Consider the following 27410-nt stretch of genomic DNA (forward strand, 5'->3'; position numbering starts at 1 on the left):
TTTCAAAGCAAGCACATTTTGTCCCCTTCAAGCAGGTGCCGATGGCCCAGAAGCTGGCACAATTGTTCATGCAACACATTGTCAGACTCCATGCTTTGCCCCACAAAATAATCTCAGACAGGGATCCTCAGTTTGTGGCAGGGTTTTGGAAGGAGCTCTTGAAACTTCTGGGGGTGGAACAAGGTCTGAGTAGCACTTACCACCCAGAGACCAATGGCCAAACAGAATGAACAAATGGAGCAGTTCTTGAGATGCTTTATAAACCACCAACAGGATGATTGGGTGGACTTGCTCCCGTTTGCAGAATACGGTTATAATAATTCTGTGCACAGTTCAATTGGAGTGTCCCCCTTTAAGGCTGTACATGGGTGTGACGGGGCGGGGGGCTCCCCACTCTGAACCCGGAGAATCCAGGCACAGGTGATGCCAGTACTTGGTGGGCCAGGATAACCCAGGGGTAGCCCACTTTCCAGAAAACCCTGGATAAAGCAAGGGAGGACTATAAGCGCTATGCTGACAAAGGAAGGGCCCCGGAGTGGGAGTTGAAACCAGGAGACTGTACATATTTCCACTAAAAACCTCTGAGGGCTGCGACTGAGGTGAAAATTTGGATGGAGATATGTGAGTCCTTTCAAAGTAGTGCACCTCATTAACAAGGTAACTGTTGAGATTGAGTTACCCAAAAGCTTACGGCATATCCACCCTGTGTTCCATTTCAGTCTTCTGAAGAAGGATCCTGGACCCTTGAAGTGGAAACCATAACCTGATCGTGGATGGTGAGGCCCATCAAGAAGTGGAGGACATTTTAGATTCTAAAATCAAACGGGGCCAGCTGTACTACTTGGTCAAATGGAAAGACTTTGACCCGAGTCATAATGAATGGGTGGCTTCTAAACATGTTAAAGCTGCAAAACTGGTGTGCACTTTCCATCAGCAGCACCCCCTCAATCCGGAAGGGTGATTAGGGGCTGGGGGGGGCAGAATGTCAAACATTGCTCTGCTCAGTTTGCTATGAATGTGGGGGGAGGGAATTCCTTAGGTGGGGCGGAGCAAGTGTGGCGTGTGTGAGTGTGCTATCTTAGAGGTTGTAACTCTTCCAAAGACGACTTCCAGAGGAACGTCCTTGAAATTTGGGATTGTATATTTCCCAGGTGAAAGGGGGGTAGAAACGCTGTGGCTAGGTGGGATGGATGTGATATATGAGTGACCATTAGGAGGGGCTTCATTTGAATTACCTATATCTATTATTGTACCCACCAAAATCTCCAGTTCTGACACAGTATAGTTATGACCTGGGTCTTGCTTATAACGCAATAAACATTTCACTGCTAAAGAGAGTGTTGTTGAGAGCAACTTGACCAGGAGTCTGACACAGACACTGCACAAGGAGGCAAGCGACCTGGTGAAATGGGTGGAAGGTAATCTACAATCAGTAAAGTTATTCATGTGCCAGGCAAGGACAACATTTTGGCAGACTGGCTGAGCAGGGGGTGCCTGGACCAGTCAGAATGGAGACTATGCCCATTGGTCTTTCGTCAAAACCAATACAGGTTCAGGGAGCTGGAGCTGGACTTGTCTGCCACAGCTCAAAACAGGCAGGTACTAAGGTTCATGTCCAGAACAAGAGTCAGTTCAGTTTTTTCAGTTCACCCAGACAACACAATCACATTACTGGCATAATGTGAACAGTAAAATATGTATAGTAACAGTTCCAACAAAATAATAGTAATAGTAAACAATTAAAATACATACAATTCAGTTTAAAAGCCTGTATCTAATTTTAATCACTTCAGCTAGAAATTTAGCAGCCAAAGCTGTAATTTCAAGGTCAGTGTCGTTTAAGAAATATTCAATAATTCTATCTTTATTAACATGACACTGGTAGAAGTTCCTTGTGAGTGGTTGTATGAAATTGGCAATCTAAAATGATATGTTGGGCTGAGTCAAGAGATTTTAAGGAACAGTTACCAACCTTTCATGAAAGGGGATTTTTTTTAATCTGCCCAATAGCATATTTGAGGGGAGGAAGTTTAATTGGGCTAGAGTAAATATTCTACGGTGTGAAGGAACATCATGATTGTGAAGGTACTTAGCCCTTTGGTTATGTTGTGTTACAAGATTCAAAAAAGCCTGAGATGAAGAATAAGGACGTAAAGGGCACAGTTTTTGAATTTCTAGACTGAACAGTCTTTGTTTAATTATCCAGAAGACAGCAGTTTCATCCAACAAAAGGAAATAAGCAATAGAAAAACCTAAATGGTGAATTTTCTTTTCAATGCCTGAAAACCAATTATCGCTGTGTAGGTTCCCCTCAGTAGTGGTCTCTGGTAGATACAGGGGTGTGCCGTACAAGGATAGACTTTGTAACTGTAAACTTGGGGAACCTGATTCTATCACCCATATTCTCTTTCGCTGTCCTAAATATTTCGCTATGCGCAATGTTTTGATTCTCCCGCTTCTCCCTGTGCAGAGAGATTTTCTGGATAAGGATTTAAATTTATTTCTAGCAAAGTTTGAGTCCAGCAATAACACTATCTGTTGCTGAATTTTTGACTTATGTATGTAAATCTCGTAAAGCATGTTAGGATTGCTTTGTATTTTAAGATAATGGGAATATTGGTTGGTGTTGTTTTAGTACTATCCCTTAAATTTTGCCTTTGTTCTGGTTATCTGTGTTATGCCAATAAAGGTTTTCTGTTCTGTTGTTCTGTGTAGGTCGGTTTTTAATTGTGAAATGAGAGAATTTGTTGAGGCTCTAAAATGTATTTTGAGCCAATAGCTAAAAGCAGCTAACCAAGTTTTCGTTTCTGATGGACCAGAGCCTGCAATAAACCCAGATGCCAACTTTGCTGCCACATACACCCAGACAACACAACCACTGGACCTTACAATATCAACTACACCACCAGAGGCTCATTCACTTGCTCATCTTCTAACATTGTGTATGCCATTAAATGCCAACAATGCCCTTCAGTTCTCTACATAGGACAAACAGGACAAACCCTATGCCACAGGATAAATGGACACAAATCTGACATCAGGAATCACAAGACTAAGAAACCTGTAGGAGAACACTTCAGCCTTCCAGGACATTCAGTGAATGACCTCAAAGTAGCTGTTTTATTACAAAGAAACTTCAGGAACACAGTGGAAAGGGAAACTGCTGAATTACATGTTATCACAATACTTGGAATAAATACCTCCCCAGGAGTTAACAGGGATATTGGTTTCTTATCTCATTACATATGCTAATTCATTCAGTCCTCGCATATGTATTCTCAACAAGAAGGACTATACATTCTCTATATTTTAGTGTATTTCTTTTTCAGAATAGTATATTAGAATACTGAATGTTAATGCAAGGAATATTGGAACGTTTTGCTGACATACCACTGCACCCACCTCACAAAAGAAAAAAAATGTTGTTAAGTTACCTCCATCCCTGAGAGGAGATCACTTCCCACAATTAGAAAAGATATGTTTACACATTTATCCCCTATTTTGACATATTGACCAACTGTTGACCATATAACCTTAGCTTGTTATTTGGTTTTGTCTTTGCATATCTTAAAACATCTTCATCATGTTACATGTTAAATTGCTGTTCAGCCTTTGTCTATAAGTTTGAACGCTTACCTTCCATTCCAATGTATTTGAAAAAGTGTGCATGCACACGAAAGCTCATACCTTGAATAAACCTTTCTTGGTCTTAAAGGTGCCATTGGACTCTAAATTTGTTTTATATACAGGGAGAGCTATTTTAGCAATACCTCAGACTCCCCACCCATTGAAGGTGTTACCCAGCGCAGTATAATTGGTGGGTGGTCTGTGTCTGGATTCAAATTTTACATAATTACATTTAACCTATACTTCTGGCATATAATGGTCCCTTGATCTTTTTGTGTATGTTTTCATATTTCCTACGTAATATGACAGCACCCTGATGGATTCATTTACTGCATCTGAAGAAGTGGACTCTGGTTGACGAAAGCTTTCGTCAACATAAGCATAGATTCAGGTGGGTAGCCGTGTTGGTCTGAAGCAATAGGACAAAGTTTGAGTCCAGTGGCACCTTTAAGACCAACAAAGTTTAATTCTGGGTATACGTTTTTGGTTAGACAGTGTTCTAGATGCAACGAACATGAAATTGAGCCAACTTCAGAGGACGGCAGAAGACAGGAAGGCCTGGCGTGATCTGGTCCATGGGGTCGCAAAGAGTCGGACTCGACTGTGCAACTGAACAACAACAACAAATAAGCTTTTGTATGCATGCAGACTCATTCAGATACATTGAAATAGTTTCCCTCCAACCTTACATATAGATAGAGAGGGTGTTAGTTGCCAGGAAGAGCTAGTTAGAGCCAAGATGCATAAATAACTGGGCATAGGTATAGCTGAGCTTCGATTAAAGCTGTTGAGACCTGTGAATGGCAACAAATTAGCATACAAATACAAAAATTAACAGATGTGAGAACTGATTCAGGTGGGTAGCCATGTTGGCCTGAGCAACAGAACAAAGTTTGCATCCAGTAGCACCTTTAAGACCAACAAAGTTTAATTCTGGGTATAAGCTTTCATGGGCATGCATCAGATACTAGATATTGGCTTCTTATCTCACTACACATGCTAAGTCAATCAGTTCATTCTTATACTCAGAATTAAACTTTGTTGGTCTTAAGGTGCCACTGGACTCAAAATTTGTTCTATCAACATAAGCAAGCATTGTTATGAAACAGGACAGTTTCTCTTCTACAACACCAGGCACCTGAGCAATTTATTAGTTTCATGGTAGCTAGTCCATTGATGAATTTCATTCATGGTAACACTACATTTGTTAAAATTAAGTTTGGACATTCCCTTTAGTCATGATTCTTCTCCATCTGTGCCTTTCCATATCCTCACCATCAAGCACTCAACTCATTACAACTGTTTAAACAGCACCTGACGTGTAACTCTAATTCTGACAATCAGTAAAACCTTTATTAAAAATTGTCTAGCAAATAATAACAACAATAATAAAAATCAGTGTTTCGCTTATTAGACACTTTGGCTTTCAATCAGGGACAGGTCTGTTGCTAACTCTTCAGTTGTAGAGCTAAATAACGTGTCATGAAGAGGGAAATTGTGTTTAGGTTATTAGATAATTGTCTGAGCCAACATAATTTCTACTGTGGGACTGACAGAGCTGAAGTTTGAATTGCAGAGAGTATAATTTAATTCATGTTTTGCAGGGGGGGGTATTTTAGTAAGTGAGTGGGGGGTTATAACTTCTACCATTGGTGCTGGGCTCAGTTCCAAAAAGGGAAAGTGCGCTGCAGAGATATTAACTGATGTCTTTGTGAAGCAAGTAAATGTAAGATGTCCATTATTAGACCAGGGGTCTCTGAATTCAGGAAGGAATTGGAGGTTGGCACTATATGTGTAGCTTATGCTGTTGGGGACCTCTCCTGTTACTTCCAAGGCAGCCCTGAGGAAGTCTTTCTGGTGTGTCTTAGTGGTTAAAGAGAAAACAAGGTGTTGAAAGCTGTTCTCTATGTTTCCAATATGGTGTGTATTGAGTGTTTTCATTAATATATTTCTCCGCTATCCTAGTTTGCAGTATCATTTCAGTGACTAGAGGTTGTAGCTGGTTAACAGAGACATAATGGACACCACCAGCCAGGTGCTGAAATGTCAGCACCAGATCAAAGAGAGGAAGAAGGTCTGCACAATAATACCTGCATACTAAAACCTCAAAGCATCAGCTAACCTGGAGCTGGATGGCTCACCCTTCCAGTTGCAGGTAATACCTCAACCAGGAATTGACTATTAAAGGGGACGAATCTGAAGGTGCTTACAAAAATGTGTGTGAACAGACTTGGGCTTAGAGGGGGGAGACCTCAGTTCAAACACCTGGGTGACCTTGGTCTGTATGTCTCAGCCACCCTTGTTTTGAGGATAAAATTACAGGGAACCATTCAGAGGTCTCTTCTCTTTGGGGGAAGGGCAGGATAAAAAGCCAAAATGTCAATAATGTTCTGCATGGGGGGGGGGGCTATTTATGAAGGTCTTTGTGGTAGTAAGATGACCCAACTTTCCTATTTATTTATGAAGGACCATGGCTGTAGTAGTCTTAATTAAAAGGGGTGAAAGATCCAGCAATCTTTTTGATTGAGGGTCTTCTGTCCCACAACCTTCTCACCCCTCCTTGATCTAATTTCTTCAGGTTACCCAAAGGTCAATCGAACACAGCTTCATAGAACTGAAGCAGGAAGGGAGGGGTGACTCTTCCTAGCCTCTCCACGGTGAAAACTCTGCTTTCCTGCAGAGGAGCTACACGTGGGGTCAATTTAGTCTCAAATTCTTAGCCGAATGAAAGGGTAACTATTAATTCAGCCATGGCAAAGGTTCAAGAAAAAAGGAAGACCTCTGCACACGAATACCCTCCTCCCTCCACCCCCGCAATAGGTCTTCATTGTTTTCTCACAAATACCAACTTCAAAGGCAAGGTAATGCTTGCTGGAAGCTTCTGGCGGGGGTGGGGGGGATCTGGGGAAGCCAACGGGTAAGGACAAGGGTGGTGTGCAGTGATTTGTCCTCGTGAAAGGAAAGAGCAGGCAGTTGGAAATGGGTCCCTTTCTTTTCAGGGCAGGGATCTTTCTGGTTGCTGGGTTGTTTGTTCTTGGCAGAAGGATTTTAGCGTGTGTGTTTCTTCTCTACCTCCCCCCCCCCTTTTAGCATCCCGAAGTAACGGGCATCTGGGAGCTGTTTCAAGTGGACTTTAATTTGTCTTAATGAAACTCACAGCAATAATTCCCAACCGTCCCCTCTGCGCAGCTCCCACATACCAAGCAGCCTCCCTAAGGAAAGCAGGGGGTCGACAGCCGCTGTCGGTTGAAACGCGCTTCTCTCTCTCTCTCTCTCTCTCACACACACACACACACACACACACGGGACTTTTGAAACGGAGACCATCAGCTTTTGTGCGTGACAGAAGATAGGATCCGTGTTATCATACGGGGTTTGAGGGGTCGTCGTCGTCGTCCCCCGATCCATGAATAAAAATTAACCGATGGTAAACAGAGGAGACAGAGAGGGAAAGGGGGGGGGGGGAAACGTTCTTAAAGTTCGTGCAAAGCAGCAGAACTGCGGGGGGGAGCAAAACGGCCAAGTGATTGCCTTCACCATGGAGATCCGGAGACCAATGAGAAGGGCGGAAGCTGTTTATAGAGGCGGAGCGTCTCCATAGCACCCAGAGAAGCCTTTTCGAGCAGCTACTTATTGACAGTCATTCTGTAGCTTACAAATCACAGCGGCTCCGGAATAAAAGAGCTCTGGCAGCGCGAGGCGTAATACTTTATCCGACGGGAGAATAGGAGAAATTGACCCCCCCCCCCTTCTTTTTTCAAAATCCCGCAAAACAGTCGGGTTTCGCTGTAAACATTTGGCAGCGGTGCGGTTTCGTGGTAGGATCAGGTAAGAGAAACTGAATTCCTTCTTTCGCCCAGGGAGGGTCCCAGATTAAGTTTAGTCGTATTTCTACATCATGTTAGATTGGCAATTATGCCGCACCCCAGCCCATTAAGGGTTGGTGCCATGTAGGGCCTTCCCCATACATCAATCAAGTATACAATCACAAGTACACCCATTGTAGCGGCCTCCATAAAATATTTGGGTTTTTAGTTTATTTTTGTGTGCTGAATGTTTCGATAGTTGGCATCTTTAAAAAATTCTAGTTTGGGGTTGGGGGATGGCAGAAAATATAAAGACAAGTGCTTCACAGTAGCCACTATCTCTGGATTGACTCTCCACTCTGAATAACTTCTATAACATAGGTTGTATTTTGCGAACAAGGTCTATATGATTTTTAAAGCAGTACTGGTATAATTTTACAACTTGATCCAGAAACCAGCTGAACCTAAGCATATGGTTTCGAGCCAATAACACTTCATACCAGGAGTAATGCCCTATGCTAAAAACATTACATGAAGGTTAGTTCTGTTGAAAATCAATAGGGCTAGTATCGAGTCAACATAACGTTTGTAGCACTTAGGTTGGTACCAGTTGTGTTGAATTAAAGGGCTTCAAGTTACGGATTGTGGCTGCTGGAAATATATTTCCCATTTTGATTAGGCATCCCAAGGATAGATTTGGAAATCCAAAGTGTTTGGGGGGGAGGGGGGACTTTGACTTTAGGCATCCACTGTCTGCTGATTTGGATGGCAAGCATATTTTTAAATGTTCTTTTAAAATGTCCACATGTGTATCTGCTACTTTGTAAAGATGATAGTGATTGTACTTGAAGTGAGAAATTCAATACATGCTACCTTGTATTGCTCTGATTAATTGGGCAAATGTTGGTCGGTGTCATTCTTGTGACTCCTAGCATTTAAGGGATTACCCAGTTATTACCCAGAAAGAGGTCATGCTATTTATGTTTTATGTTTCATGTTTCTTTCTGGGTTTTTATTGTAGTTTCAGTAGGAACTAAACAACTTGGGTTCTTGGGCGTTCTGAGAAAAATATTGTCACAAAAGGGAGAAGGTGGCACTGGGACGAATTCCAACCCCTGTCTTATCACTGTGGTCTACATAAGCAAGATCATTAAGCAGGTTGATTTGAATTCCTAACCCAGGCATGACTCAGTTCTCTGGGGGAGACATTAAGGATATATTTGGCTCCAGTGCTTTTAGAATGTTGGGCTCAAAAACAACCTGCTAAGCTGTTTGTTTGCTAGATACCCTAATAGTTAGGGATCTTGAACTTCATGTTGTTGTTACAGGACTACCACCCCCTGCCCTCTCCCTTTTACCCTCTTCCTGCTCCCCCACAACTCCTGAATGCTGGACCTCCCTATTTTGCCTTCTACTGACATGACTGACAACTGGCTGAATGTGCAATCAGAGGAAGAGAAAGGTCAGGAAAGCAGCATGGTGGATTCAGGCAACTTGGACGACAGCTTGACCAGCTTACAGTGGCTTCAGGAGTTCTCCATCATCAATGCCAACATGGGCAAGTCCTCCTCCTCCCCGTGCAGCACTGATCCCCATGGTTATCACAAGATTCCTGGATCAGCTGCACCATGTTCTCCCTTGGCTGGTGATCCAGCTTGCATGGGGATGCCCCATACTCCAGGCAAACCCATCTCCTCCTCCACATCCAGGACTACACATCTGCAAGGCCAACCACTGGAAGACATAGATTACAAGACTAATCCCCACGTGAAGCCTCCTTATTCTTATGCCACACTCATATGCATGGCAATGGAAACGAGCAAGAAAACCAAAATCACCCTCTCAGACATCTACAAGTGGATTACAGATAATTTCTGCTACTTCCGGCATGCTGATCCCACATGGCAGGTAAGTGGCTGTGTCCCTCCCCACTTGGGCATCTGCCTTTGAAGTGAGGCCAGTCATTAATGTGGGTGACGTTTCATGATGCACCTATTTCCCCCCTGTAAGGGAAAAGAAAACAGAATCTATTGATACTTCGTTGTGATTCAAAGCTACCTATTCTCCCAAGTCAGTATAGATAATAGGGTGTGTTATTGCTGTTACTGACATTTTCACACTGGTTTCAATTCTCATTCATGTTGCAGCGAATGATAGAGGCCCATTCTGCATCTAGCATTCGCTCCGTTGTTTTACCAAACCCACACTGGAACAGAAAAAGATGTGACTCCAAACCACATTCAAATATCCCAGGCCAATGCCATACTGAGTGCACAGTCACCCCTGAACGGCCATAAAACGGCCATAAATCTATGCAGACGGTACCATAAAACTGAGAGATCAAAGGAAGTGAAAGTGGAGTGCAGTCTGGACACTGCCGTAAAATCGATCAAAGTGAAAGTGGCATGCAGTGTAGAGGGGAATTTCTGTTCCAGCATGGGCTTGGTAAAACAGTGGTGCAAATGCTAGATGCAGAATGGGCCAGATTTACCCTCAAGAAGTTGAGATAGTGCTCTCTGGCCTCCTTGTGCGGAGTCCAAATAATCTGTGGTTGATCAACAAATAGTTCTTTAAAGCCCTAATCTGGGAGAACCGGGTTTGATTCCCCACTCCTCCACTTGCACCTGCTGGATGACCATAGTTCTGTCAGAGCTGTACTTGAAAAAGAGCAGTTTCTCTCAGAGCTCTCTCAGCCCCACCTACCTCACAGGGTGTCTTTTGTGGGAAGGGGAAGGGAAAGGAGTTTGTGAGCCACTCTGAGACTCCCTTGGGTAGTGAAGGGCGGGGCATAAATCCAATCTCTTCTCTTCTTCTTCTCTAAGATCAAAGTTCCCTAATTTTCAGTTCTGCCATCTGATAGGGGACTCACATTGCTACACCATTGGTCAGGCTAAAGTTTTTCTGGCCAAGAGGAAGAATTCTCTTTATGTTCCTCCTATAACACTAGAAAGCAAATAAATTATGGTGATATTCATGCAGTAGCTCCTTTCTACCCTTCCTTTCCCTGAGGGTGCAATTATGGTTGCTTGGTATATCTCCTATCAAAATGTTTTGCCTGCAGTAAGCATTTAGTAGTACACAGAGGTTGCTGTAAATTAGAAGGAAGAAAACGTAAACAGGCATTTACTCATTGTGAAGATAGTAATTATCTTTATGTCTTCCTTGCAGGAAACATGCTAAGGATGATTGAGGGAATGATTGTCCTTTTTCTAAGACTGCAGAAATCACAGTAACTATAGTCATTTAAGGAGGTTCTAGAATAAAAGAGGCTTCATGCAGAGTGTAGAAACAAGAGAAGAACACCCCAGTGAGGACAAAGAGAAAGAAAAACAAGTGGCGTGATAGGGAGAGCCAGCATGGTGTAGTGGTTAGGGTGCTGGACTAGGATGTGGGAGACCCAGGTTCAAATCCCCACACTGCCATGGAAGCTGGCTAGATAACCTTGAGCCAGTCTATCTTAACCTAACATACAACATAAAAATGGAGGAGGGGGAAATGATGTCATAAGCAGTGTTCCCTCTAAGCTGAGTTACTGTGAGCTGGCTCACAGTTTTTAGCCTCCAGCTCACACAGTTTTGTCTTTGCTCAGGAAGGATGGCTCCAGAGCAAACTAATTTATGCAGCAGCCAAATCACTTGCTCACCACTTTAAAGCCGTTAGCTCACAAAGTAGAATTTTTGCTCACAGGACTCTGCAGCTTAGAGGGAGCATAGGTTGTAAGCCACTTTGGGTCCCAACTGGGGAGAAAAGCAGGGTATAAATCAATCAATAAAAAGAAAAACAGGTGGAAGGATAAGCAGGTACGAAGATGAAATGCTGTGACCAAGTGACTGGTTGAGGCAAGAAGGTGAAGTGCATCAGCCAAGTGACTGGTTCATTATACACTTGAACATTCTCCCAACAGTCTTATACTGAAGGCCTACTGCTAGTCCAGTCACTTGTAACTTGGGGATTTGGGAGTCAAAGATCTACAATGTCAGGAGGCACAGAAGCTCTGTTTGGTGGGAGAAATGAGCAATCATGCCTCTTTTGAATTTTGGCTAAAGGAATGTACCCCCCCCCCCAGGCTAATACCTGAAGTCAGTAAGACACATGATATTAAGAGGCTATTCCTCTTTTGCATCCCCACTGATATCACAACTCTGATTCAAACTGGGGCCCCACACAGGTAACATTTACCTTTTATAAATTATGGGAAGATTTGTTCATAGATCTCCCAGGATCATGTCTAATATGGCCCTAGGTTACCTGCTCTAGGGCAGTTTACAGTGAACTCCTAAACAAAGTTACACCCTTCTAAACACATTGACGTCAATAGACATAGAAGGGTATAACTCTCCTTAGGGTGGTCTTGTTAATCTTGAATGCGTTTTAAGAGCAGGCCACTGAACTTTCCATGAATCTTTCCACATCTCTTTGTTCCCACTTCTTTCACAAGGACTTTGAAGGTCAACCTCTCACACCAAGAAACTGTCTTCCATATCCTGTCCTTCCGTCTAACAGATTAATTTCCATGTTCAAATTTTATCATTTCACAAATAGAAGGTACCAGTCCTGAACGATCTGTATCACTCCTGGAAAACGTTTAAAACAAGGGACTACTTTGCATACTACTGAGGTTAAACAGATAATCTGTTCTTGCCCCCAGACTTCTTCCCATGATCCATTGGTATGGGGAAATCAAAGGTGCTGGCAGCATCACTTCATTGAGGATTTATTACAGTAGCCAAATAATTGAATTCTATCATAGAATCATAGAGTTGGAAGGGACCTTCAGGGTCATCTAGTCCAACCCCCGGCACAATGCAGGAAATTCACAAATGCCTCCCTCTCCACACCCGTAGCTGATACTTCTCAAGATTGACTTTGAAGACAGAGAAATATATGAAAGAAGGGACTGTAAAGAAGTGGAAAGGATAATAGAAACAAGATAGGACTATGAGAGAGCAAATGAAAGAGTATTAAATAAAAAAGAGGAGAAAAGTGAAAGGAATGGGATATTGTAATCATCTACATGCCTCATGATCTTTTATTTGTCCTTCAAATATTCCTCCTACGACAGTAGTGCTTTTCCTTCACTCCCAAGCATCAGATACAGATCTGAAAAACAGCATATTTCAACGATCTATTTTTCATCCTGTTCATTGATCTTTTTATCCCATTGTGCAAGCACTGTTTTTTCAGAAATACGTCTCAGTGAACAGAAAACTATATCCACATATGATCCAGGCGTTCTTATGTTTGATAGGCCTGGCATCTGTGCTATTTGCATGGTTGTGGTTACTCTTGAGGAGTAGCTATGGCACTGAGGAGTAGCTATGGCACTGAGTCTCAGACAGAAACCCCACTGAGATATTCCTCACCATATTATCCTTAGAACCATAGAATCATAGAGTTGGAAGGGACCTCCAGGGTCATCTAGTCCAATGCCCTGCACAATGCAGGAAATTCACAAATACCTCCCCCTCCACACACCCAGTGACCCCTGTTCTATGCGCAGAAGATGACAAAAAAGCCTCCAGGAGAAAAATTGCTTCCTGACCCCAAATTGGCGATCAACATTTCCCTGGACATGTAAGAAAGGGCCACACGAACTAAGCACTAATGCAACCCTTCCTGCCCTCCCTATCATTATCACAGAATCAGCACTGCTGTCAGAGGGCCCTCTAGCCTCTGTTTGAAAACCTCCAAAGAAGGAGAGCCCACCACCTCCCAAGGAAGCCTGTTTCACTGAGGGACTGCTGTAATTGTCAGGAAGCTCTTCCTAATGTTTAGCTGAAAACTCTTCTGATTTAATTTCAGCCCTTTGGTTCTGGTCCGAACTTTTGGGGCAACAGAAAGCAACTCCATACCATCCTCTTGATAACAGCCCTTCAAGTACTTGAAGATGGTTATCATATCACTTCTCAGTCATCTCCTCTCCAGGCTAAACATACCCAGCTCCTTCAACCTTTCCTCATAGAACTTGGTCTCCAGACCCCTCACCATCTTCATTGCCCTCCTCTGGACATGTTCCAGCTTGTCTATATCCAGGGGTCATTTCGTAGAAAAAGAGCTGGGGGACTCATTAGCATAACTCATTAGCATATGCCACACCCCCTGACATCACCGGAAGTGTGTCCTCCCCACAGCCGGCGGCGACCTCCAGCGGGCACCAGCAGGGAGCTCCAGGCCCCGCCCTCCCGCACCTCACCCGGGGGGATGGCGTCCCCCCCCAAATGACCCCTGTCTATATCTTTCTTAAATTGTGGTGCCCAAAACGGAACACAATACTCTAGGTGAGGTCTAACCAGAGCAGAGCAAAGCGATACCATCACATTGCGTAATCTGGACACTACTTCTGTTGATACAGCCCAAAATCACATGTGCCTTTTTAGCTACAGCATCACCCTGCTGAGTCATGTTCAGTTTATGGTCTACTAAGACATCTAGATTCTTTTCACACGTCATACTGTCAAGACAAGTCTCCTACATTCTATAATTATGCATCTGATTTTTCCTACCTAAATACAGAACTTTACATTTATCCCCATTGAAATTCATTTTGTTTTAGCCCAGTTTTCCAGCCTGTCAAGATCATCCTGTATCCTGACTCTGTCTTCTACTGTATTTGCTACCCCTCCCAATTTAGTATCATCTGCAAATTTAATAAGCATTCCCTTTATCCTTTCATCCAAATCATTTATAAAGATGTTGAACAAAACAGGTCCCAGGGCAGATCCTTGAGGCACTCCACTTGTCACTCCTCTCGAAGAGGATGAGGAACCTTATGCTAAAACAAAATCATTTCACCTTCTCCAAATGATTAGCAGGTCACTTAATTACTGGACTGCAGGATCCAATGGAATCCTCATAATTTTGCTTCCTGCCAGGACATCTGGGTGAGTTTGAGCCCAACCCTTCCTGCATAGACCTCATCCTCAGTCAGGTCTCTTAAGCGCTAAATGAGGCAAGATGCTCAGAGGCAGCTGATAGATTATTTAAAGTTGGAGCACAAGTTACAGTTCACACTGTAACAAGGTTTTGTCAACAAGGCTGCTGGCAAAACTGGCCGCCTCCTCATGGTGGTGTTGAATGATTTCCTGCCCAGTGTTGTAATACCCAGAACTGCTAAACAGAGTTTCCTGGAAAATGGCAGGGTTGGGGGGGGGGGGATAATCACAATGTGATACAAGAGATCCAGACAATGAGTTGTTCTTGACATTATTTATCCCTCATGTTTTTATATCCCCACTTTCTTCCAATGAACTTACTGTGGCATATTTATTACAGCTGTGTAACTTTTGCTACTATGTATTTATTTATCTATTTATTTATTTTAAACATCTATGAGCCACCTTTCCACCTTATGGAGTTCAAAGCAGCTTACAATATAAAGAACCCTCATTTAAGATTACCACCAGATTAATCAAATGCAGTCCTAAATAAAACTGTCTTCAACTGCCTCTTAAAGACTGAAAGTGAGGGAGCCAGGCACACATCATGGGGGTGGGTGTTCCATATTCATGGGGTAGCCACCAAAAAGGCCCTCCCTCATGTACTGCCAAATGAGCTTCTTTGGTTAATGGGACAGTCAGGAGGGCCTCTCAATGTGATCTTAATTCCCAGGCAGGAACATATGGGAGAAGATAGTCCTTCAGATACCCGAGCCCCAAGCCATGTAGGCAAAACCAAGACCTTGAGCTGGGCTTGGGAGCAGATCAGTAGCCAGTGTAATTGCTGTAATATTGGTGTCAGATGTTCCCCAACTGGGCCCGACTAGCTGCAGCTTCTGGACACCTTCAAGGGTAGCTCCACACAGAGTACACAGCGATAGTTCAGTCTAGTTGTGACTAAGCATGAATCGTTGTGGCTAGATCTGACTGAACCAAGAACGGACTCAGCTGAAGGACCAGCCGAAGATGCATGCCTGTAGTCAGGATTTTTTCTTCTTCTGGGGGAATTTTAATTGCTCAGGGGCAGTTAACCCAATTAACACTGATTAAATCAATGTTGATTAAATTACACTTGATTAATGAGTGTCACTGTGGAGGAGGAGGAGGCGGCAGCAGCAGCAGGGAAAGCAACAGCTCACCTCTCCTCCCAAAGACGCCCTGATGCCTCTGGCTTAGCCATGCCTGGCACCCGAAAGTGCCCAACACAGTCAGAGTCACTTTCCCTCTTTCCAGCTGCGCTAAGCTGGGGAAGGGCCGCCACCAGTCCTCCCTCTTCTCCTCCTCCCCACCCTTTTGCCTGTCTTAGGCCTCGCTAGACATGTGCTGTACATGCTTTCCACAACATCTTCTTCCTGCACCTCTTTGCTGCTGTTGCTTTACTTCAAGAAATGCGCTGGAGTATCAGGTTCAGCTGGAGCTGGAACAGCTTTGCCACCTCTAGTCCGACTATACAAGCGCAATAAACTCAATCACCACAGTGGTGCAGGTGTTCACAAATCGGCCACCCTTTCTTCACCGCCTTCTCTGTGTTTCTTGGTAACTGACGGGGCCTAGTCAATGCAGTGACTTACCTTTAAACAGGCTGTTCCTGCGCTGAGTACATGACTGGGACAGCACAGCAGCCTCCTCGCCCACCGCCCTCCTAGCAGGTAGAGAGCCAGTGCGACTTAATAAATATTTTTTAAAAGGTTTCAGGCATGGCTATTTATGGGGCGTGATTTTTAATTAAGGGCATGGGCCCCTGAAATGCCCCACCATAGCTATGGGCCCGCGAAGATGGGCAAAGATTACAATGATGTAATCTTTGGAGGCACATCTATGATGACTGTAATGTATGTCCGTTCTGGTCTTTACCTGTTTACTTACCTAGAGCTTCATGGCAGCTGTTACTTCAGATCCAAGAGGAGAATATTTTTGGAAAGGTCACATGCATGTAAACAAACCATATGGCTTTTGTCTGCTTATTCTTCTGTATGTTGATATGTCCAGAAATACCTCAACTTTCTCCCTCTGTGCACAATAGCTTCCTAATTAAATTGGTCTGAGCGAGTCACTAAGGTGCAGTCATGTTCCAAATAGGTCTTTAGCTTCAGTACTGCACAAAGCGAGACCCCTTGATGTGCACTGGCTGTTGTCCTGCATTAAAGCTTCCAGTATTTTGTTCACGTTTTTCATTAATGATAATTAAGGACAGGGGTCATGTCGTAGAAAAAGAGGTGCAGGAGCTCATTAGCATAACTTATTTGCATATGCCACGCCCCTTGACATCACCGGGAGTGTGTCAGAAGGCAACACCCACTGCTCAGGCTCCACTGGACTGTTTCGAATTGCTAGCTATTGGGGGGGGGGGAACGTGCAGATCTGCCCTCACAGAGAAGGGAGAGCTTGTACCTGAATAAAACTTGGTCTTAAAGGTGCCACTGAACTGTTTTGGACTGGGTGGCCAGGGGGAGCTCTGCAACCTACCTGGCTGCTTCTTGCTCTGACTGAGGGCCGCTGGGAGCAGGGGGTGGGGCTTGTTGCATGTGCCCGCCCCCTGGGCTCTTTACTGCTGGAGCTCCGCTCCTGTGCGTTCCTGTAGGAAATGACCCCTGATTAAGGATATAGTTTTGCAACAGTGTTAACTATGCTGCAGTCACCAAGCAAACACAGAAAGGTGGGAGAAAAAAGAGACAGACGGGATTATGTTGATTTCTGGATGTATCTAATCTTGTGCATCCTCACAATAAAAATGTGAAATGTAGGAATCCTAGTTTGCAGTCAGGGAAGACAGGAGTAGTACTATATTTCATGTCTAGGTGAAAACTTCAGAATCCAAAGCCAGCACTTCAGTCTCCCTGGCTTCCGTATTGTAGGCAATGGCATCCAGGACATGCAGGTTGTTTAGAGGAAACAATGATAAATAGGATTAGTGAACATCATCTACTTATAAATGCATTCAGTATCCTATGAGATTCTTCCTGAGTCAATAACTCCCTTTTTGTTGCATTTTTAAAAAAGTATTCCATTGCTCTCTGGAAGGATGCAGGTCGTTTGATTGATCGGTACAGGAAAGAATGATAAATATGCTAACTAGCTGGATAATAATCAACTGTAGACAATTCCAACAATTTTAAAGTGACTCTGAGCCAAGGGGGAGAGGTATTCTGTGACCCTTGTAAAATTTAATTAAACAGTAAATTCTGACTCACTGAAGACAAGCACATTTGCAAGAATCTCTTTTCTTTCCTTTTCTCTGGTCATCGCCATGTTCTCACCCGCCTTGCCAGCCCCCAGTTCCTGTAAGTGCAGAGTCAAAATGTCATGCCACCCATAAGCAGGGGGAGATGGAGAGAGAGTCCTGTGGGAGCTGTGTGCTTTGGAAAGGAGCCAAGATGCCTGGAGAATTTCAGTCCAGAGGAATGGGTTTTTTTTTATTTAGCCCTCCAGGCATTCAAGCCTTGGTTTTGCTCTTTGGCAATAAGGATTATGGATGAATAAGCATAAAGATACCTAGGCAACGTCGTTGTTGTTGTTTAAAAAACCCCATCCTTCACCATATCCAGTCTTTTAACACCCTCTTGGCTTTGTGTACTACAAGAGGGTGTTACTTACCCAGTGACAGAGTTTCCCTTCCAATTGTCTACATTGCTCCACACATACACATTCATTCTTTTTGGAATAGCTCTATGGGAACAGAAAACGTCATTTTTGGCATTCACTTTATTGTTGTTTTCAGAGCTATTATCGTTTCTGTCTCTTGTTTATTATGAGGCTAGAGGGTGAACACGAGAACAGAGCCCAGATCAACCCAGCAATGCCACACGGGTGCACAAATATGTGTCTCAGATAAGTGTGCAAATATATCCCGAGAGGCTGAAGTGTGTGCGGTGCCCAATTAAGTAGCTCTTTCACAGGGTGTTGCTATTACATTTACACCATGATGGCTGTGATTTATGGGACTGTCCTCTCAGCATCAGACCCTGAAAACTAGAAGCATCAGACTCACAGAGGACCTCCCCAGGCTGCCCCTCTACCTGCCCTCCAAGTTGTGCGCAGATTGGCTTTTGGGAAGGGGGGAAAGATCCCTCCCGAGGGTCGAATGTGCAAAAGATCCCAGCCCTTCCCCTGCAGGGGGTGGGGACACACCTATCAAGATCAGTGATCTAGTTACGTTGGCAATAAAAACAAAAAAGGGTTATTAAAAAGTTACAATGATGGGGTAGGAAAAGAAAAGGTGGAAGAGGGAAGGAGAAAAGTGCAGAGTGGGAGGGAGGTGTGACAAAAGAAAGGAGGGGTGGAAACAGATGGGGAGATGGGTGGGAAATGGGCAGTGTCACAGAGTCTGAGGAAACTTGTCTGCTATTACCTCCGACTTGGAAGTGGAACAATTCTTAGTCCTCTGCAAAAGCACTCTTGGATAACTCGGGGTAAAGGCATAGGGAGGGCAATCTGACAGCTGAATGCCCAAAAATAAATGCAGAAGCAAAGAGACAACATCATGGGGAAATTAGGTGAATGCAGGAGTAAATGCAGATGCAAATTTAAGTGGCGACTGAGGTCCCTGGAGAAAGGGGGGGACGACAACAATGCAGAAAAGGTCAAGATGTAAGCTATGAAGCTAGTAGGGTTTTTTTAATAACCTGGGAAGGTAGTTATATGCTCAGTTTGTATTTCCAGTCACATAAAACATTGATACAGAAGCAGATTTTGCGGAGGAGGGACAGTTGCCTTCTCCATTCTCCATTCTGAGGATATTGCTGTGAATGATACATATACCTTGTTATGTATCACGATGGAACCGTACTTGCAAAAGGGCTCGCTAGTGAACATGCGGAATAGCGTAGCTTGGAGTGCATTACAATAGAAGGTTTGGATCCTAGAATGAACCAATAGACTGATCCAGTTCCTAGTAGTAGCCAATTGGTAAACAATACTCTGTAAATAGCCTATCGTGGGATGTGTGTTGCGTGTGGGGTGTTTTACGAATATAAGCAGGGCTCTGACCCTGCAAGTTTGTCTTCATTTTGAGCTGAAACTACTTAATAAACATGAGCTAATCACTCTACGTGTCTGAACCCAGTACATTTCACACCTAAAACCAGCAAGGTACAAAACATGTGATGTGTTTTATAGTGACTGCTTAAGAGAAGAACATGGGGATTCTCAGGAAAGTACTGATTTTTTCCCTAAACACTTCAGCTCTCATTTCCCTGCATCTCACCACACTTATTTGTGTGTGAGTCCCCGCCAAATAGACATTACATTATATCGTTAGTTTACCATTTTAGCCCGTGTGTGTAACTGGGCATGAAGGTGGGAGTTTTCACTTGCTGGGCTGAAATGACGAAGTGTTTTGTCAAGTGCAGGTCCTGTCCTTTTCAAACTTTGCACAATGGGAACTTGCCCCCCCCCGAAGCACACATTTGTGTGCGTGTGTGTCTCATGCAATAGACAGGGTTGCCAACCGGCCAGTTTTCTACTGGCATGACTAGTTGTTATGCCTTCTGGCCAGTGGCCAGGTGAAGCTTTTTTCATATTACAGAAGGAATAGGAAACAGCCCAGTTTTTAACAGTTTAGTTCCTTTTTAGGGAAAAGAACTTGCTGTGCTGTACCTTTTAACATTTTTGCAGCACTAAGCTTGTAGCCAATTTTGACTTTCATTTTTAACCTAGAATTTTCAGTGTCTCAAAAGCACCTTATGTGCACACAGCAGGTGTCTTTGGATGCCTTTTCTGCAGGGGCAGAATGGCCATTATGGCCACTGGGAAAAGTTCCAGTGGTCCAATGACCTAGATAGGGTTGCCACCCCCCAATGGGGGCAGGGGCTTACCCACTTTTGGGGGGCCCAATCTGCCACCACTCAGCTGGCAAGTGTGGGGGGAGCTCTGTCCCCAAGCAGCCCCGTCTGTGCTGACGTGCCTTATGCGATGATGTCACCCAGAGGGGACGTTACCGTGCAGGTCACATTGCAGGAGGGGATGCTCTAGCATCTGAGAAGAAACTCTATGGTAACCATGCAGGTTTTTTCTCAAATGCTAGAGCATCCCCTTGCAACGTGCCCTGCACAATGATGTCACCTCTATGTGATGTCATCACGGTGCACGCGCAAACAGCCCCCCCCTTCTGGCAACCCTAGACCTAGAGGCAATTCCAGCCAAAGTGAGAGTTACCTCACCTTGGGCAGACTGTGGGTAGAGTTGCCAGCTCTGTGTTGGAAAATACCTGGAGATTTTAGGGTGGACCCTGAGGGAGGCAGGGTTTGGGGAAGGGAAGGGACCTCAGCAAAGTATAATGCTATACAGTCCACCTACCAAAGCAGCTATTTTCTCCAGGGGAACTGATCTCTGTGGTCTGGAGACCAGTTGTAATTCCAGCTCTCCAGGCACCACCTGGAGATTGGCAGCTCTACTGCGTAGTTGTCACCTGGGAGACTGGGTGGGTGGAGATTTACCCAAATGGTCTCCCCCCTATGCCACAACATCACTTCAGCTACATAACTAGAAGTGATGTCACCATGTCATGGAATAAGCTAGGATTTCCCAGAAACTCTAGGGCAGGGGTGTTGAACTCATTGGTTATGAGGGCTGGATCTGACATAAATGAGACCTTGTTGGGCCGGGCCATGTGTGTCATAAAATGTAATGCCAGATATTGGAGATACAAATTTTATAAAGGACACGGACAAATACAGTTAAAGATTTTTAAAACTTTAAATAAAACACGCTTAAAATACTACCACTCTTGCAATATTTTGTCTATTTAACAGTCTCTGATAACTGACACCTCTTGTTTTGAATTACTGCATCAAAATGTCTGTACTGTAGCAATCTTGAATATGCTGTTCAGGTGTGTATCTGTAAACTGCAAACCTACTTTTGATTTATTGATATTCATTAAAAAAAATCTCATGCTCGTTGTTCCGAGCCTAGGACCCAGGGGAAAACATGAAATGGCTGGGCAGTGCAACCTTTTGTATTCTCCTTTTAACATTATTTTATGTTACTAATTTTATTCTTTCTCTATGTTTTTATACTATTCCCATGTTATTACTGTTTTTAATAACTCCAATTCTATTAAATTTTCCAGGCAGATCTGATGAATTTAATATCGTCCCCCTTTCATATTGTTCTAACAAAATCACCTCTAAGGTGGCCAAATTTTGCCCCTTGGCAAGATCAACAAGGAAGCAGCTGGTCAAGTCTTCTTATTAATTGTCTCTACTATTGAAATCAGCCTTTCATGCTGCCTGGAAATTTTATTGTTTGCAAATGTGCTGATAACTATGAGTGTCAATCGTGACTGATCTATGATTGTAACTAATAAAGAAAGAAAGCTGTAAGCTGTAGGCAACCTTTTATACATAAGTTGCTTCATGTCCTGGTCAAGAACATGAGAAGGCATCCTGACACAGACTGAGGGCCATGTGTTTGTCTACAAAACTATAGTCTTCCCCAGAGAAATAACTAGAACTTCCTACAAAGGAAATGTGCTGGGTGAACTTGGTCTGGACACACACTCTCAGCCTAATCCACCTCACTGGCTTGTTGTTATTCCTCCTCTAAAATAGTTCCCATTGCTTTCTTACTGAGAAAGACTGGATCATGAGGGCATGAATACAGCGAAAAGGAGGAGGAAACCCAGTTGCACCCAGGAGAGCCCTGGCATAAAGAGCCCTGGCATAAAGAGCCCAACAAAACACACACACACTGTAGCAAGGCACACAAAAGCTCATACCTTGAACAAAACTTTGTTGGTCTTAAAGGTAGTTGGTATTTCTCCCATGCGATTGAAGCAGCCCAACAAAGCATGCTGCCCTCCCTCCCTCCCTCCAGGGAGAAGCCTCAGCCAGTGGAAGGAAAGAAAGGCTTCCCTTTGTCTCTTGCAACCTGGCCTGGAAGCAAGCTCTGGCTGTTCCCTCCCTCCCCCTGGGAGGAGGAGAGGAAGGAGCCTCAGCCAGTTCTTTACCAGACTTTCTCAATCGCACAGGAGAGGCTTGCCTATGTATCTCTCCTGTGCAATTGACAGAGACTGGTAAAGCAAGCTGTGATGTGGCGACATCAGCAGAACTGGAAAACACAGCAGGAAACAGCAGGTCCTTGCAGGCCAGATTGGGGCCCTCCAAGGGCCTGATCCGGCCCACGGGCTGCATGTTTGACACCCAAACAGTTGGAAGTGATGCTGTGGTGTCACAGGACAACATTGTGACCCCTCCCCATTCCCCCTCACTGCTTGAGGTTGAGGTCAGGAGACCATTTCTACACCTGGAGTGAGCCTGTATGAAGTGTGTCTTGTCTTGATTGCAATAGAACTGGTCCTGGGCAAGTCAACAAGCTGCCACCACAAGCCAGACTTCCCTCCATGGGTAGGGGTGTGGCCCTTTATCTGAGCTGTTTTGGCTTCCCATTCTGCTCCTGTTTTCCTTTACCTCCAGATATCTCCTCGGGCAGACAGAGAGAGACAGACGCACAGAGAAACTTTACACCTTATGAATTGGTATTTTTTGGTTGGCTTTGCCACTTGACCATTGTGTTCTGTCCTTTGAGTCCTCAGTTCTGTTCCTGAGCATGGAAGCTCTTCTTCTTGACCCCAGTGATATCCTCCTCCTACTTGTCTTAACACTGGGTCGGAGGGCCAGGGCCAGAGGTCTGCCCCTTGCCAGATTTGTGCTTTTGAAGAAATGGCAATCCTAGGGGTAATAGAAATTTGATTTCGGCCTCACCAGAAAGGATACCATTAATCACAGTGCTATCTTGGAAGCTCAAACATTTTGTTCAATTTCTTTCATTATTCAAGTGTGCTCCTTTTGTAACATTTGCTGCTGTGGACTCTGTAAAAATAGAGAAACAGGAAAGTGAAGTAAAGATATTTTCCCACTTTTGTCATTTCTATAATAACATATATATTTTTTTAATTAGACTAGCCTCTAGAACTTGCTTCCTGCACTCACTGGTTATTCTTTGAGTCACTCTCACTACTACAGCTTTCATAACAATACAACCTGTTCTGCCTCAGACTTAACATGTTGATTTGCAGATGCATTCATCATCTGCCTAAGAGCAGCTTTCGTTAGTAACAGATACACTATTCAGATACACTATTTTTTTCAGACACCCTAATTCATCATCTTAACCAAATGAAGAGTGACACTCATGAAATGTGGCGAGCATTTGCATTATCTCTTTTTTTAAGTCAGGTGATGACTTCCTCCATTTACTTTTCATTGGTTATAGCTTATGGAAACAAAAGCTTCCTAGTTTTTCTCAAGCAGCTCTACAGGAGAGTAAAAAATCTAATTTCTTTTGCTTACCTCCCCTTCCACCCACAGAGAATATGGGTTATGGCTTAAAATTAGAGAAGTTAATGAACACATTTCCTTCACTTTTTTCTCATAACACTTTGGGTATGCCCCCACAGAACTAAATTTCTTTCTTTCTCTCTTTCTTTCTGAGAGATTTACAAAATGTGGAGAATATATTGCTATTAATTAGCATTACTACCTATAACAGCCTCTGGTAAAATAGCTTTTACACAGCCAGGAAAGTTCTGCCCTTCTGGGCTCCATGGTACTTCCTTCAGCTGTTTGTCATTAGCTCACAGCCCTCTTTTTCTTTCTGTTCCACCTCCAGTGTTTCATTCTAGGGCCAGCACTCAGAGAGGGAGCAGAATTGCAGCAGCAATCCCAATATATAAATATATATATATATTTATATATATATATACCAGTTAACATGTGCAGGATGGGAGATCAGTTAACATGTGCAGGATGGGAGTTTAGCTTGCCACTGTACCAGTTAACATGTGCAGGATGGGAGATCAGCTTGCCACTGTGATGCTGCGCCCCCTCCTATACATGTTCATTCTACCCACATAGAGTGTCTGAAAAGGACTGCAATAGTTTATATAAATGAGTGGACAGAGGGCTAGATGGAGGATATCAGGCAAGAGAGATGATTAGATATTCCTATGCCATTTCCCTCACAGTTTATATATTATCACTTAGATCAGATCTACAGTACTGATTGAAAATGGTTTATTGTCTTTGCCTCATTCCAAATTCAATAGAGCCCTATTTACATATTACAGGGAATGCATGGATATCCTGCATATATGTGCATAGACCTGTTTGTAAGAAAGAGCTAGGGATGCCAGCCTCCAGGTGTGACCTGGGGACCCCCTGGAATTGCAGCTCATCTCCAGACTACAGAGATCAGTTCTGTTGGAGAAAGTGGAAGCTCTGGAGGGTGGACTCGCCAGGCTACACTCCTAAATCTCCAGGAGTTTCCCATCCTGGATCTGGCAACCCTAGAAAGAGCCAGTTACAAATGAAACCAGAAGCCAGTATCCAGATAAATGTAGGTTTTCAGTCACACACTCCTCTGTCCATGCATTGAATATAATATGAGAATTACTCTATGCATGGAAAAGCAAATGTGCACTGTATACAGATTGTAAATAGGCCTGTGCATAAATCACAGTGGACACACGTTCAATCTGTGTACAGTGGACACTTATTTTTAATGCATTGGATAAGCCTCATGTTACATTCAATGTATTTATAGCTGAATGTGCAAGACAGACTCCATGTTTACCCAGCTGCAAAGTTAACACACGTTGGCTCTTTCTTTTAAACAGATGTATGCACGTTCATTGTAACATGCACAGGACTTCACTGAAACTACTGTTCACTGAAATGTGCATTGAAACTAATGAACAGGGTAGGAATTGTGATTATCCAAGAGTACCAAGAATTCTTTGTTAAAAACCACTTCATGAAATGGCATTTAAAGAACCATAGCGTTAGCAGTCAAGTCTATATGAAAATTATTTGAACCTACATTGTTGGCAGACATTCCCTAAGAGTTCTACCCCTCTTTTTTCCCCTTATAGCTCAGGATAAATGATAGAATTTTAAGAGCAAGCATTCTTCTAACCATACCATGAGGACATAAAGTCCCTTCAACACAAGCAAAAGAGGTACATTGTCCCATATCAACCTACCTGTTTGGTCATCTTTGGAGGCCCTTCTTCGATTGCTCCTGCAATCTGAGTCTAGACAGGTGGCGAACCAAGAAAGAGCTTTCTTGGCTGTGGCACCAAAACTTTGGAACTCCCACCCTGGGGAGATTCATCTGTCTCCCTCAATCAGGGTCTTCTGCCAGCAGGTGAAGACTATTTTGTTTCATTTGGCATACCCTCCAATAATGGTTGTTAGTCTTCCTCCCTGGTTCTGGTATTGTTTGTTTGTGTTTTTATTGAATTACTTTTATCATTTTAAATGTTTTTAATTGTTTGAATATCTTAATGTTTTTATGTGCATTGCTCTGGAGACCCTGATTGGGTGGAAAGGTGGCATAAAAATGGTTAAAATAAAATTTTTAGCAGTTGCCAGATTCTTACTCGGGTCTAAAAAATCTAAATGGGATCTTAGAAATACATTTGCCTCTACTTCATATGGTTAAATAGGATTGTTTTAATGGCTTGGTTTTGTTAAAGACTATGATGGAACATTAAGGCATGTGAATCCATTTTTGAGGTGTGTTGGATTGGTGTAGGCCATCTGTTTGTCTGTAGTCATACTCCTAGCCATGATTATAAAAGCGCTCCAGATACGATAGTCTCATTGTTTTAAAGCACTCCAGTTTTCTCTCTTGCTAAAAGGACTCTCATAATTATATATGGCAGCTTCACCGTGCACTCATTCCAAACGGGGTTACTTAACCTAGTTTTTGAATTAGGCTGTTTCTAATGCTGCCAAAATTAAGCTATTTATTCTTTTGATTTCAGAACTCCATTAGGCATAACCTGTCCTTGAATAAGTGCTTCATCAAGGTGCCACGAGAAAAGGATGAACCCGGAAAAGGTGGCTTCTGGAAAATTGATCCTCAGTATGCAGACAGACTGATGAACGGGGCATTCAAAAAGCGCAGGATGCCCCCTGTGCAGATCCATCCAGCCTTTAGTGGCAGAATCCAACAAGATGCCAGCTCTAGTTCTTCTGCTAACCAAGTGGCGACTTCTTGGAAAAACAGCATTCTGAAAATCAATACGGAGTCTCAACAACTGCTCAAAGAGTTTGAAGAAGTCACCAGCGATCAAAACTGGAATCTTGTGGATGGGAAAATGAGCCATAAACGCAAACAGCAACTACCAAAACGGATGTGCAAGGCAGCCCGCCTCTCCAGTTCCCCCATGCTTACTCAGGAAGAACAGACAGAGCTTGGGTCTCTGAAAGGTGACTTTGACTGGGAGGCTATCTTCGATACCACCTTAAATGGTGATTTTTCCACCTTTGAGGATCTGGAGATCACCCCTCCTATTAGCCCAATAACCAGGGATGTAGACCTGACTGTGCATGGAAGGCATATTGACTGTCCACAGGAATGGTGCCCGGTTGGACAAGATTATGTCCTAACAGAATCCAACCAGAACAGCTTGGACTTTGATGAAACCTTAATTGCTACTTCTTTCCTTCAGCACCCCTGGGATGAAGGGACAAATGATTACCTCTCAAGTTCTGTCAACATGGATCCTCTGTTTGAACTCAGCGACCCTTCTTTGCAGACAGAAATGAATGACTGGAACAATGCTGGGTGTCTTTAATAAAAGACTGATCCCTGGCTAGAAGGCTCAAGATCATCCCAGATCAGCCTGCTTATATGAACAAGATATTCCCAGAACTGCAGGTCTTTACCGACTGAAGAATCCTCTGGCAAATGAGACATCTTTATTATCTGGGGTCAGAAGTGTCAGGGAAAACAAGATCCAGAGAACTTAGCTGGATGTATCGGAAAGAAACACATATAGGGAAACTCTGTGTCCCATGAGACAAACAAATACAGTACTTATTTTTGTGTTCTTTTAAAGAAATATGGATATTTTTTTTTTACTTTAAGGCAGAGGCATATTTTCCTTGTAGGGGAAGGGAGGACGTTTGACTAAGATGGAAGAGCTGACCTTTTCTGGCAACTAAGAACATTTTAGATCATTTGCAATTTCCTCTTCCTTCTTACATCCACTTGATCTTTCCATCACCCTTCCTTTCTTGTGTGAGTGTGTATT

General features: G+C 43.5%; 1 protein-coding gene across 1 annotated transcript; it reads left to right on the forward strand.

The window, feature by feature from the left end:
• Positions 1-7412: 7412 nt before the first annotated feature.
• On the forward strand, positions 7413-26951 carry FOXJ1 (forkhead box J1). Its single transcript, XM_015414475.1, has 3 exons — positions 7413-7455; positions 8762-9341; positions 26136-26951. The coding sequence occupies exons 2-3, from the start codon at positions 8820-8822 to the stop codon at positions 26949-26951; spliced, it is 1338 nt and encodes a 445-aa protein (XP_015269961.1). The 5' UTR covers positions 7413-7455; positions 8762-8819.
• Positions 26952-27410: the final 459 nt, after the last annotated feature.

Source organism: Gekko japonicus, unplaced genomic scaffold (genome assembly GCF_001447785.1).
Source record: "Gekko japonicus isolate JY-2015 unplaced genomic scaffold, Gekko_japonicus_V1.1 scaffold277, whole genome shotgun sequence".
Taxonomy (NCBI): Eukaryota; Metazoa; Chordata; class Lepidosauria; order Squamata; family Gekkonidae; genus Gekko; species Gekko japonicus.

Excerpts from the sequence above, each read along its gene's own strand:
- FOXJ1 (XM_015414475.1), top strand. The coding sequence starts at position 8,820 with ATGCTGGACCTCCCTATTTTGCCTTCTACTGACATGACTGACAACTGG. Across the intron at positions 9,342-26,135 it reads ATGCTGATCCCACATGGCAG|AACTCCATTAGGCATAACCT; the intron begins GTAAGTGGCTGT and ends TTTTGATTTCAG.